This window comes from Hesperophylax consimilis, chromosome 27, assembly GCF_061612785.1.
Source record: "Hesperophylax consimilis isolate HC1 chromosome 27, BYU_Hcon_1.0, whole genome shotgun sequence".
Classification (NCBI taxonomy): domain Eukaryota; kingdom Metazoa; phylum Arthropoda; class Insecta; order Trichoptera; family Limnephilidae; genus Hesperophylax; species Hesperophylax consimilis.
Window position 1 is genome coordinate 22,322,141 of NC_142862.1, and position 14,900 is coordinate 22,337,040.

General features: G+C 34.1%; 1 protein-coding gene across 1 annotated transcript in view; it reads left to right on the forward strand.

Annotated features, from left to right (window-relative positions):
• The window catches only part of ifc (delta4-sphingolipid-FADS-like protein ifc), a 51,209-nt gene extending 38,793 nt beyond the window's left edge, over window positions 1-12,416 (forward strand). The window contains exons 4-7 of the mRNA XM_089648448.1: window positions 3,501-3,714; window positions 6,594-6,659; window positions 7,692-7,837; window positions 8,368-12,416. Coding sequence (XP_089504574.1) covers window positions 3,501-3,714; window positions 6,594-6,659; window positions 7,692-7,837; window positions 8,368-8,508 — 567 coding nt within the window. The 3' untranslated portion in view covers window positions 8,509-12,416. The remainder of the gene's footprint in view (window positions 1-3,500; window positions 3,715-6,593; window positions 6,660-7,691; window positions 7,838-8,367) is intronic.
• The last annotated feature ends 2,484 nt before the right edge of the window (window positions 12,417-14,900 follow it).

Below are 14,900 nucleotides of genomic sequence, written 5' to 3' on the forward strand. Positions count from 1 at the left end.
CAGGACGCTCCTCAGCTCTGGAACTAGTGGAAACGTGTTAGAAGTCTTGAAGCTCTAGTAAATAAAAAAAATTATGAGTTTTATTAACACAAGGGTCTGATTCGAGAAAATGCATTTCGTTTTAATCAACTTTGAAGTACAAAATTTTTTTGTTTAACAGCATTTCTTTTTGTTTTTTTTTGAGGGGAGACGGTTGATGTAGAGTTCCCGTGAGCACTTAGGCCATAGGCCCATTGTGCCATCTCCCATTTTACCTCAATCCTTTAACAACAACCCAGTCCCTTTAATAAAGTTCACCAGGGTTGTCATTGGATATGTGGCTACGTCTTCTGGTTCTACAATGTGTCTTGCAGATATCTGAGCCTTGTTCCCATCAGAGCGGGACAATGGCACCAAAGGTGAATTGGAGTCTCTTCATCCTCTTCACATTTCCTGCATCTGTTGATGTTTTCCACTCCCAACAACTGCTTGTGTCTCCTGAGATGGCAGTGTCCCGTTAGTATTCCTACCAGTTCCCACAATGAGTTTCTGTGCGTATCGAGTAGTTGCCTGGTTCTCTTTAATACTGCATAGAAAACAGTTGCATAGCTCGATGGACCTTCAGTTTGCATGCGACGGCTCTCGAATATTCGTGGGCAATACGTTTCTATACGGCGGTCAACGACAAAGCATGGAGTCGCCAACATTTTGGTGAAAACTACGATACATGCAAATCTGTGGAATAATATACATTGTTGTGTTGTTTATGCATTTGTTAACTACACACAGGAAAGAACTGCTTTGCCTATCTCGTGTACTGTGTGGGGTATTCCAGCTTAACCTTTTGATCGCGTTAATTTGCTTTATCTATACCCGTACGCGGTACATATTTTAAAATACCTATGCACGCAATTAAATGTCAAATTATAGCATTCTAGCATGATTTATTGGACTATATAGACATAACAGATTATTCTCCACAATATGAAAACAAATCCTCGTGTGTCAACACTCTTAGATGTTCATAAAAACAAAAACATAAAATTTCATACAAAGACGTACCGTATCTTTTGAATGTGGTCCAGCACCGGCCGTCAAAGTTTAGACTTTTTTCCGTAACAACAGTTGATACGGCCGCGTGCAAAGTTAATTAAGTTTTTAAAATTTTATTTCTGTTATAAAACGCACTTTTAGTTATCAAAGTAACTGATTTATTAGTTCCTCATAACTTATAATAACTTCAAGTTCCTCATACAACACGTACAAATAAATGTGTTGATTTGAGAATTTCACGGCCAAAAGTAGTGTTGTGATTTATTTTTGGGGTATTATGCCTTGTTGCACTACGTTTCGGACATTGTAACACTGTCCAAAACGTTGGCTAAAAAGGAAGTCAGAAAACACAACAAGACATAATACCCTAAAAATAAAACATGATGAATGGCTTAAAAATATTTTGTATAAAAATACATTGCATTCTTTTTTTTACCAGTCACCGACCAAATGTTAACTAGTCCTAACCAAATCTGAAATCACACTCTAGGTGTACTGCTGGAAGGTTCAAGAAGTACTTCCTTACAAATCACATGCAATCTATCATTAACTTCAGTTTATGGATTTGTATTATACATAGTATAGGATGCGAAAGCCGACGCTTACCTCGTCATTTCGCATGCTATAGGGGTGTCGTGTTGATTAAAATAAAGAAGATTGTGTTTCACAGAATCTATCGTTTATTACACTTATTTGCAATATTACAAACACGACATTAATATCATAAGAAATGTAGGCGAGCCACGTACGCGAGCAGCTATGCCGAACCAGATCGAATGAAGATGACAATTATTGCTCTGCTCAGCAGGTAAGTAGAACGCTGGGGATACCATAAAGAAAAATAATATTATGGCTACTAAATGCGCGCATAGTGGCTGCCTACAATAGTATAATATATAGTATAATTTAATTAAATATCCCACTAGAAGACTTACAATATCATTTCTTATTAAATACTCTAAAAATACACACATTAGAACACAGGCGTAAAAAAAACGACTTAACTTTTTTATTCAAAATTCTAAACTCTAAATTCGACTGTTGCGAACTTCTGCAACTCACAAACTTACGAATATCTACAATAACAACACGACAAAATACACTATTCCACTGCAACACACATAAGCGCAATTACATTGCGAACTCCCAAATACAACGGTTTTACACTATGGGAAACCAATACTTAGGTGATGTCGATATATTTAATATTAACTTTGCGAATTTTGTGGATCACGTAAAAGACTTATTTCAACACTATTTCTAAATGGAAGTTGTATTTTTGCAAACCAGTTAAATCGCTGTATTTTTTTAAAATTTATTTTCTTGTTCTTTTTAATTTTGTTTCTTGCATATATTATTTTTTAATGTAATTTTATTATTATTATTTCTTTCTCATTTTTCAAAATTGTCTGTCATCAAAATTGTACCGCCTATATGTAAAAGCCCTCTGGGCGTTAAATAAATAAATAAATTTCAGATAATTCTTTTATAGCTGGTGTATTGTGAGAGGTAGGAACTACAAATACAACATTTGGGCAAAAAAGCTTCCTATACTAGGGTACAGCATTATAACATTTAAATCTCAAATAAAAAGCTAGATACACAACATAGGGAGATCGGAAATAGTTAATATACTCCCGGTAACCCAGCACTCTTCATAATAGGGATCCCAGTGAGTCACATATTATCATAGTTATCTATTAGTAACAAAAGGGGAAGATAATAAAATACTAATTAACGTTTATACTTCAGTACTTTCATGACATTTGTTCAGTTTATACATCTTATTTTTTTAATTTTCCGTATATATAAATACTGTTTTAGAAACTAGATAAAATTATCTTTCCGGTGTATGCATTGAAATAAACATTACTATTCTTAAATAATAAAATTTTAATATCAAACGTGAAAAATGTTGAAAAAATTTTTACTCCAATCGTAGAAAAAATTGAGAGAACTCGATATTTGTTTTGTTTGGGGAATTTGTAAGAAAACTGTACCTTTACTTTTATCTCGTTCATATAATAAAAAATACTTTTTAAGTTAAACCGATTGTTACGTTAGCGGCGCAAAACATGAATTATTCATTTTGGCTATTTTTAGAATTTTATTAATGGTATCCAGTATAAATATTTAAGGCAAACTGGAAAGAATTATTATTTTCGCATGATAGAAAAAGATAAAAATACTTTTATAAAATATGAGACTCCCGGTCATATATGACCCTTAAAAGCTGGAGGGGTTAAAAAAAATATATATAGTGGATACATTTTTTTGTGTTAAAATTTTGGTGAAGTTTACAGGTTAAATTTTCGATATTACGATTACTAAATGTTTGCATCATTTCCAAAGATATAGCAGCTTAAAACAAAATTGATTTTTTTTAACCGCACATTAATTTTTTCCCATGTAAAATGTGTGTTAAAACAAGTTTAAAAAAATTTAACCTTGCTTGCATTTAATTCCAGTACCAAGGTGATGAATTGATAGACACCGATCTGCCTACGCTGCTGGAAGCCAAGTTATTCTGCACCACCTTCGGCAAACTGTGCTGGGTTATCTTGCAGCCATTCTTCTATTCATTTCGGCCCCTCATTGTGTACCCCAAGCCGCCCACCTTCTACGAGTTTGTCAACCTCGCCATACAGCTGGTGTTTGATGCCATCATCTGGTATTTATGCGGTGAGACAGACTGTTTAATTTATATAAATACCAGCAAACTAAGTACTAACTAAGTGACCAGCTCAGGTACGGAGGTTCCATCGAAGTTAGACTCAAGTTAGCTTCTCAGAAGCTGGGTGTACTGTACAGGGCCCGCAGATACTGCAGAAGCTGGGTGTACTGTACAGGGCCCGCAGTATCTGCAGAAGCTGGGTGTACTGTACAGGGCCCGCAGATACTGCAGATGGTACACAACTGCTGAACATGTACAAATCGCAAGTGTGCCCCACTGTTGAATTTGGCAGCCACCTCTGGTCTGGAACCCTTTAATCTTTTCAGAAATGTGTGGTCCGTTTGATAGATTGCCCTATCTTAACAAGCAGATTGCAATCTTTAGAGCACGTCAGGTACTACCAGTATTACAATTGAAGGTGCTCCAAGGAAGTAGCGTCATTGAACCCTTCGGCACCGGTGCATAATCGGAAAACACGCCAAATGTGTGCCCGACATATGTACACGGTTGACATTTGTCACATGAGAACGGGTCGCTTCTACGACTCGTTCATGAGTTCAACAGCTCAGCTATAGAACGATTTGCATGCCTCTGTGTTTCCTCCCTCCTACAACATGGGTCTCTTCAAGACCCATGTTCACTTCTTCCTTTCCTCAAAAAGACCCTCCACACAGCATCCCCAGAGATGAAATAGGCCCTGAGAGAAATTTGAGTTTAAGTTAAAAAAACACAAAAACAGACTTGTGAAAAATATTTGAGATATTCTAATTTGAGGATTTGTGAAGCTGAATCATTGCCTTTCAAAAGAAGAAATTTTCCTTTTAAATGTTAATAACCTTTAAAAATTACGAAATCTATACATACAATGACATTATAAAAATACAAGACATGTTATATTCTTACTAATCAAACAAAATATTTAGCTCTGCTTATGAAAAGGATAGCAAAGAATATTTGTGTAACGAATTAAGTTAATCCTTAGGAGCCTGAGCCCAGCAATTGCAGTGTTGAAGAATTGTGTCCACGCAAGTCACGAAGCACTGTAATTGCAGTGTGGACCTTGTACATTAATTTTGTCTTAATTTGGATATTATTTCTATTGGGTTTTTTAAACACAAAAATCAAAATGTCGCTTTTTCCAGTATGGTATTGTCTTCATGTTGGCCTTAACAAAAATGTATTTTTATTAATTGAATATTCTTGCCCGGCTCCTATGGGATAAACACCCTGCTAAAGTATGTCCACTGGACCTGGTTCAATGAAACCACACGCATTATCTCAATAACGTATCTTTACTCTATTAATTCATGTAAGCATCTGTCAAACATTTAAATGAAACAAGTGTACATTTCAAATAAAGAATTATTAAGGCGATGCACTACGTCGTGTAATATTTTAAATTGAGCCACTATCAATAACAACCCTTACGTAGATGGCGATAAGGTTTAAATTCCCGCTTAACACCATCCGCCTGTTTTGATTTATGCAAGAAAAAAACATGGCCAAGAAGTGCCTTTTATTTAATTTTGTGGATGTTCAGGCATAAATATTTAAAAAAATTTCTATCATTTTATAAATAACTTAATTTGCCACATTATAAAATAAAATCATAACCGAAAATGGGTTCGTAAGTAGGAGATTTTGAACTTTAAAGTAGTTTTCATAGGCCTTTACATTATTTTTTTCTGGGCTTATAAAAAGACGTATCTAAAAAATACTCGATTGTTTCAAAGGCCAAGATGTATTCTACTCGCAGTATTTAATTAAAGCATCTGAAACATTTCTAAGCGACCAATTTTCAAACCCAAAACACATGATTTTGCATTACTACGTATGGCATCGCCTTAATATTATTTGGTAAGTGATTCCAATTTTGAAAATTAAAAATTGGACTTGAAAAACGTTACGCTTTTTGAAATTTGAAATAAAAATTATTATTAATTTATTTTGCTATTTATTAAAATTACAGAAAAAAACTCAAGAAAATAGGAAAAATCTACATGTTTGGAAAATGAGATCCATGTTTATAGGAACATAAATTATGAACTTCTCGTTACTAATTTTCATAAATTTGATAGTCAACTTGAACATAAACACACAAATTTCAACAAAAAGTACAGGGTTTTCCAATAAGAGGTGTTATTTTGAATAGCCCGCTATTTCGGTAGATGTTACTTTTGAAGCTGTCATTTTTTGACATCTGACAAGTAGAAACTACGCCATTAATAAAAATGGAACGATACACGCTTCAACAACGCATTGAAAGTATTAAAATTTACTCGAGTGAATCAAATGCAAATCATCTTGAGTGATGAGGCCCATTTCCACCTCGGTGGCTTCGTCAACAAGCAAAATTGTCACATCTGGGGCTCAGAAAACCCAAGAGTTATTGTTGAAAAGCCTCTCTTTCCTCAACGTGTGACTGTTTGGTGCGGTTTATGGTCCGGCGGAGTCATTGGACCTTACTTTTTCTAAAATGAGACTGGAGCAACAGTTACGGTGAATGGATTGCGCTATCGAGAGATGATTAATGATTTTTTATGGCCGGAATTGGATGGTATTGATCTGGACAACGTTTAATTACAACAAAACGGCGCTACTATCTTTTATGATTGAATATCAAAATAATCCTCTTATTGGAAAACCCTGTAGTTTCTTTCACAAAATTGCTACTAAAACTTACCACTTATCCCCGGGCTCTCAGTTTTCTACTCACCGAATGCAAATTCGCGCAAGTGTGTCCTCGACAAGCATAATACATACATATATGTGCTGTGACGCATTATGAGGATGGAACTGGAAGAATGCTGAGGAGATGAGATCCCTGTGGCGTTAATGGTAAAACCATGCATGACTGTTTATATTAATGTTTTTAATTATTTTTCAGGAGGTCGAGTGATTGGCTACATGATATTTGGCTCTCTCATGGCGATGGGACTCCATCCTGTGGCAGGTTCGTTATTTCTTTTTTTTATAGCTTTGTCGTAAATTATACAAAAGTGTTTGTTCGAGTGTTTTCGCTTTGAATTTTGATTTTGGTTTTGTGAATTAATGAATGCAAATCTTGGAATTGGAATTGAACCCACTTCCCGACATCCGATTGAGCTGAAACCCGGTAGATTGACTCGTTGTCTGGCACTCTTTCAACAAGTCCAGCCCATCACAGTCTCTCGATGGGATGTTTGGGATTGCATTTATCTCCCCACATTCTGGAATAAAGATAATTATTATTTATTTTTTGGAATAACTTTATTGAATAAAACCTCAAATTGTAATATTTAATTATTGAAGACAATATTAGCGATTTCTAAACGAAAATTTGAAACAGAAAAATCAGAAAAGGATACGGTCAAATCTAGGACTAAGGACTATAAAAAATAAGATAGGTTTATATAAAAGACGCTGTCTAGATTACATTTAGTTCGGATTGAATCTTGATCATACATAAAGATAGTTGCCAATAAAAAATGTGCAGTGAAAAAATGAAGACAATGTTGGTAGTTCTTTTTCGAAGTATGATACAGTTAAATGGTGACTGGATAAATCATCACAATGATAATTCATCACATCTTTATAAAGTCATGGAAAGTGATGAAAACAAAACTTTATTCACTGTGTTAATTAGGTTAGGTTAAAAAAATAATTTTTTCATCATTTCTAATGACTTTATATCACTTTTTAAAAGTGTGTTGAATTATCACTGTGTTGAGTTATCATGGAACCCAGTTAAATATGAACTAAGAAGATAGAGTCCCATTAGCTCAGTGGTAGAGCAGTGCCCCGGAAAGACAAGGGTCCTGGGTTCGAGTCCTAGATGTGACCGTATCCTTTTCTGATTTTTCTGTTTCAGATTTTCGTTTAGAAATCGCTCATATTGTCTTCAATAATTAATAATAATAATTAGTATTTGCAGCCTACATAATCGTATTTTCGTATTATTGAATCTGTGCATGCAGAGTATTAATGTGTTGATTTCCTTGTGTAGGCCACTTCATCTCGGAGCACTACATGTTCCGCAAAGGCTTTGAGACATACTCTTACTACGGTCCCCTGAACTGGATCACCTTCAACGTTGGCTACCACAACGAGCACCACGACTTCCCCTCCGTCCCGGGCAGCCGTTTGCCAGATGTGAGTACTCCCCTCTCCACTATTATTTATTTTAAAACATCCCCATGAAACAATGATACATCCCTTAATTACATTTATTCAGCATGTTGAACTTTCTCAAAATATCAATTTTCTTTCAAATCAGTATAGAAGATCACACTTACGTTGATTACAACTTGTAAACTTGTTCGCCCAAAAACATTTTTCTACGAGTGCCCGTGTCAACTCCAGTGAATATAAAGAAGGAAACAAAAATGGGTAGAAGTTGTGCTCCAATGGGAACCAAATGTACGTAATAATACACAACCCTTGACTCTGTGCGGAAATGGGCAGTCCGTTTCATAGATTCCTTTTTCTTAACAATCATATTGCAATCTTTCGAAGACATTTGTACAATGGTTGATATTTGTCACATCAGAACAACAATGAGTTCAACACATTCACACCTTCATCTCCTCAAAAAGACCCTCCATACAGCATCCCTTAAGATGAAATAAGGACCTCCTGTGTGGAGTTAATATTTTTTTGTACTCACTGTGACAAATTTCCAGGTAAAAAGAATAGCGCCAGAATTCTACGATGATCTCCCCCAGCACCATTCTTGGTCTGCTGTGCTATACGACTTCATCATGGACCCCGATATCGGACCCTACGCTCGCATGAAGAGGAAGCACAGGGGCCTGTCTTCATAGATCTACTTGCTATGTACATTCATCGGACTTCATCACTTCATCAAACCGACGACTGGACTCCACCACAGATCCATTTGAAGAGGATCGCAGTGATCTCGATTGGTAATTTTATCAAAGGTTATTGCTACATAAAGCTATTCAAATCCATCAAAATACTACGTGACTTCATCAAAATACTATGTGACTTCATCAAAATACTATGTGACTTCATCAAAAGGTTTTGCCGATGTATTCAGCTATTAAATTTTATATATTTTTTTAAAGTTATTTCACTGAACCAGCTTTGAATTGTCAGTTTTAATTACTTCATCAATAACTATGATGAAACTGTTGTCATGTTATATTGCAACAATTTGTCCATAAAATTTCATAATTTTGGTATGAATCTTCATCATAGTTGATTTGCCACCCGCCCCGTGAACCATTAATTGAATACCACACCTCTGTCATAGATCACCCCAAGTGGTTCCCTACGTTTGGTGACTGAGAGTTCATGGGGTAAGGTTTGTCCAAGTCTTGGCGACGGTCGCATCTGCCTACCAACTGTGGCGGGTCAGATCGAGAGAAGCCGAAGAGACAGATACCCTTTGACCTCTCCACCCATCATCTTCCCCACAGGGGGGGGCTGGATTCGTTTTCCTCAGGGCCTAAGTTAATTGGACATAAAAAAAATTTTAAACTAGTCTTCATCGTAGCATTTCATTTCATCAGCGAACCTTTAACGTTGCATAATTCATCATCATCGTGTTTTTTTTGTTGTTTTATTACATACTATATTATATTTTTGTTATATCCTGATAATATGTACATAAATTATTTTACCCAATTTCTCAAATAGTTTTGTAAAAGACTCCTTCAGTGTTGGATCGCTCCCAAGCACTGTACAAAGCACCGCAATTACAGTGTCGACCTTGTACATTCATTCCGCCACCGGAAATTACCTCTACTACAGGGTTTTCCAATAAGAGGTGTTATTTTGATATTCAATGGTAAAAGATCAATGGTTTCGTTGCTTGTGTGGCACGCAGCGCCGTCTTGTTGAAAGTAAACGTTGTCCAGATCAATACCATCCAATTCCGGCCATAGAAAATCATTAATCATCTCTCGATAGCGCAATCCATTCACCGTAACTGTTGCTCCAGCCTCATTTTCGAAAAAGTAAGGTCCAATGACTCTGCCGGACCATAAACCGCACCAAACAGTCACACGTTGAGAATAGAGAGGCTTTTCAACAATAACTCTTGGGTTTTCCGAGCCCCAGATGTGACAATTCTGCTTGTTGACGAAGCCACCGAGGTGGAAATGGGCCTCATCACTCAAGATGATTTGCATTTGATTCACTCAAGTGAATTTTAATAATTTCAATGCGCTGTTGAAGCGTGTATCGTTCCATTTTTATTAATGGCGTAGTTTCTACTTGTCAAATGTCAAAAAATGACAGCTTCAAAAGTAATATCAATAATAATTACAAGAAATTCAGCGGGCTATTCAAAATAACACCTCTTATTGGAAAACCCTGTAGTTAGTTAAAGACAAAAATAAAAATATCACTTTATCAAGTATGTATTGTCTACATGTTGGCTTTAACGAAAATAACTTATTTATTTCTTGTCAGTCCTTACGGGTTAAAATTGTTACAAAGATTGCATCAAAATTATAAGGAATTAATGAGATTTTTAATAAACTAGTTGGTGTTTGAAGTAACCAATTTCTGAAACTAATGGTATTTTGTAGGAATATTATTTATTTTTGTAACTGTATAAGAATATGAGCGTAGAATGAAAACTTTAAGCAAATGGTCAGAAGTAATTAAATAAGCATTGGTCAATTACCGCTGTTGGCCAAACAAAACATATTTACATACTGTGTACTGTGTATTCTAAATATTAAATATTTGTATATGATGATATATAAACACTGCAGTGCCTAATTATCGGATAAGAAATGATTGTTAGTATTATAAAGCATTTTTGTATTTTATAAAATCTTAGATTTTCTATTCAAAGAAAATGGCTGCTTTAAGATTACCATCCCTTTATATTTTGTTAATGATGTGTTTAGCATTTGAAGGGTTTTTTCTATCCATTCCCCATTTTATGGATAATTTAATAATATATTATTTTGTGTGGAAAGGTACTGGGCATAAATGGCATTGTGTGACTGAAATATACAGGAAAAAACATGTTTTTTTTCCATATTTACAGGAACGAATCAAGCATATTGTCATAGTTACAGGAAATATTCACGCATTTTCCCGTAATTACAGAAAAGAATCATGCATTTTCACATAATTACAGGAAAGAATCATCCGTATTCCCATAGTTACAAGAAAGAAACATGCATATTTCCACAGTTACAAGAAAATCATATCCATTTTCTCGCAATTGCTAGAAAGAAATATCCATATTCCCTTAGTTACAAGATAGAAACATGCATATTCCAATATTTATAGGAAAAAACAGGCATATTTACATAGTTATAGGAAAGATTCATGCATTTTCCCTTAATTACAGGAAAGAAATGTGCTTATTCCCTTGGTCACAAAAAAGAAACATGCATATTCCAATATTTAAAGGAAAGAAACAGGCATATTTCCCTAATTACAGGAAAGATTCGTGCATTTTCCTATAATTACAGGAAAGAAATGTGCATATTCCCTTAGTCATAAGAAAGAAACATGTATATTGCATAAACCCAAAGTTACATGAAAAAATCATGCATTTTCCCAGTTACACAAAAGAAACGTGCATATTCCCTTAATTACAGGAAAGAAACGTGCATATTCCCTTAATTACAGGAAAGAAATGTGCTTATTCCCGTAGTCACAAGAAAGAAACATGCATATTCCAATATTTAAAGGAAAGAAACAGGCATATTTCCCTAGTTACAGGAAATTTCATGCATTTTCCTATAATTACAGGAAAGAAATGTACATTTCTGTGAAAGCCTCTATCAGACTACTGCTACGTGATAAAATAATATTAACTTTTGAACAAAACATTTTATGCAGTTTTTACAAAGCGCAAATGAAATTTCACACTACATTGTAAAAATATTATACAAGCAAAGCATTTTTTTAATTTTGTATGAAACATTTTCATAATTTTACCAGCAGCAAATAATACTGTATTGTCTTTCCAAAAGTACACAATCGGTAAATTGAAATGATATTTTTGAATAAATTATATAATTGTGTTAAAAATTATCTGATAACCAAATGCAATGTCATATTGTGTTACTTCAGTGATACTCTCTTAAGAAGTTTTCCAAGGGACAGGAAAAAAAACTTCTTAAGTGGGAACTTCTTATGAGAGTTTCACTGTATTGCTTTATTTTCATATCTAGAATAAGTGTTGAACTATTAACTATGTCTATTTTTATTTAATACTATCGCTTTAGTCAACAGTTTTAGTAAAGTTTATTTACAAATGTATTGTTGTACTAAACCAGCCATTTTGACTTTGGTATTTTTTTTTCAAAATTTTCGACATCAATCTTTATTTGACTGCACTCATAACATAACCTAACTTTTCATTATTTTTTGTTGATTCATATCAATAAATTGATTTATTTTAACGATTTTCTTTATGCATAGGACTCTTTTTTTTTGCTTAAAATAATAACCTAAAAAATATCTTAAATATCTCAGTGGTATTATTGTTATTTCTGTGTCATTTGTATTTTTATTATCAAAGTGATGTAATTAAATTAAATGTTTGAAGTAAACTTAATACTCGAGCATGTTCCCCACGGGAAAGTTATTTTTTTATGGCAATAATATTAAAACGAATCTCAAAAAAATGCTATAAAAAATAAATGTCTAAAATTATTATTATAACTAGCTATTTTTCTGTATCGATGTGATATATGATTATAATTGTTGTAAACCAATAAAAAGGTGAAAAATATATTATGGTTTAATATTTTCTTTATTCTGTTAACCCCCCTCAGTTTAATTAGTTACACCTCATATTGTCCACAGAAATGGTTGTGTCTCAACAAACAAAACAAAACACACTCATTTTTATAGGCAACAGTAATATTCGTCTCAAGCGCGTGACATCACCAAACACTGTTAAATTCTTAGATCCATTATCCAGCTTTGGATGCCGACAGTGGGTCGACGTCCCAACTTACGATGCTGGTGGTACATTAGATGAACTAATTTCAAATAACTGTGATCCACCGTTGTTAGCAGATATTCGTGATATAGGACTGTCGGACCATCGGCTCGTTTGCACTGATATTGATTTTAACCTGCCCAAAGTAACATAGAACAATCCTATCGAGGGAAAAGCGTAAATTTAGCTTTAGTGATTTTCTAGAAGATTTACAGACCTCTCTATTATGTACACCCAATGTTTGGGAAACAAAGACCACTACCGAACTTGTCAAGACATTTAACTCTTTGCACGCGGCCGTATCAACTGTTGTTACGGCAAAAAGTCCATACTCACACGCGGCTGTATCAACAGTTGATATGGAAACTTTGAATGCCGATATTCCAGCGGTCTTTCCACATAAATTTATTTCCCGCTCGCTTGAACATTCGTAGAACTATCGCGATGCTGACATCTACAAGAATTTCTCGAAAATAAAATTGTATTTCATTAAAAAACATCGATAATCAAGTGAACCTCTTTGCGCCTTCGAGTGCTATAGTTTACAATTTTGTCAACGGATGGCGTTAGTTCAATTTTGTTATTATATTAAGTGACATAAAATTTAAGTGTTCAGTTTTAGAAAAAGTTTTCATAACTAAAAATGATAAGTGCTCATGGTGTCCCACTTGTGTCTATCACCTAAGTACACACACGCCGAGTGAATGGCGGGACCACATTCAAAAGATACGGTACGTCTTTGTATGAAATTTTATGTTTTTGTTTTTATAAACATCTAAGAGTGTTGACACACGAGGATTTGTTATCATATTGTGGAGAATAATCTGTTCTGTCTATATAGTCCAATAAATCATGCCAGAATGCTATAATTTGACATTTAATTGCGTGCATAGGTATTTGAAAATATGTACCGCGTACGGGTATAGATAAAACGGAGCAAATTAACGCGTTCAAAAGGTTAATAAAACACTTTCATGTCTGTTAAATAAATATTCCCTGACAACATCAAAAACACGAAAAGTTCGAAAGTCTGACGGCTGGTTTGACGACGAATGTCGAAACCAAAAGAGACTCATGCGAAAATTAGACAGGTTCTATAGAAAAAACTCTTCTGTAACTACAAGAGACGAATGGATCCTTCCTCAAAAACAGTATACATACGAGTAAAATATTCCAAAAGATCAGAGTATTGGAAAGAAAAGATTAACTCTGAGCGAACCAACCCGCGACGTCTCTGGAACTCATTAAAGACTGTAATTTCCGAACTCATGTTTCTAACGAAAATAGATATTACCCCGGAAGCCTTCTCAATTTTATTTAAGGAAAAAATTGAATCCATTCAGACCGCAATTTGAAACTTTGTAATTTTTAAATTATTTTTGTATGAAACAACAAAAAAGTGAGATCACAATAACAATTATAATTCATTTGTCTGGTAAAATGATTTTTTTTTCGTTATCAGTAACCGTTAAAAAAAAATTTTATGTTTGCCTTCAAAATTTTAATGTCTGATAAAATTATGTATTTTTCGTTATCAGTAATTTCAGTTCATTTTAGAAAAAATGTAAGGTGAACCATTTAAATTATTTTTTTATGTTTGCATTCAAAATTTTAATGTTTCACAAATTTGAATTATTTAATCACTCTTCTAAAACATTTTTTAGTTTTGAGATACTTTCAGAAATATTCCATTTATTTGGATTTTTTGCAAATCAGAACATAATATGCCAGAGGCCTAAGGGGTTAAACTAATTTAAATGACCATATAAACTGCAAATAATCTTCTATGGTTAACTAAAATACAAGAATAAAAAAATCTGCTTGTACAAGACGATAACAGATTGGCTAGCACATATTATAATTATACAATGTTTTTTTTCTAATTTATATGACACCACACAAATATTTTACTTTTACCGGGAGCCAGTGGGACTATGGCATCCTTAGTTGGGAAATATTGTGAGAAGAAAAATCAGAAGTGGAGAATTGGAGAGTACCTGCCTATTCAGATCTGGTTTCAAAACATAGCCAAAGCTATTTCAAGCAATGGCTTTGTCAACCAAATTTTATGAATTCAGGTATTTATGATAGTAACTATTCAGGTATTTATGATAGAAATACAAAGTAATGTATCAACAGTCCTCCTCACCAGATACTCCTCCTGTTCTGAAGCGCACTGTAGATTTTTGTATTGGTGTTACATCATGATTTCCTCATTTTCTACTTCATCATTTTAATGATTTTCTCATCTTCATGTTAATTTAGCCATAT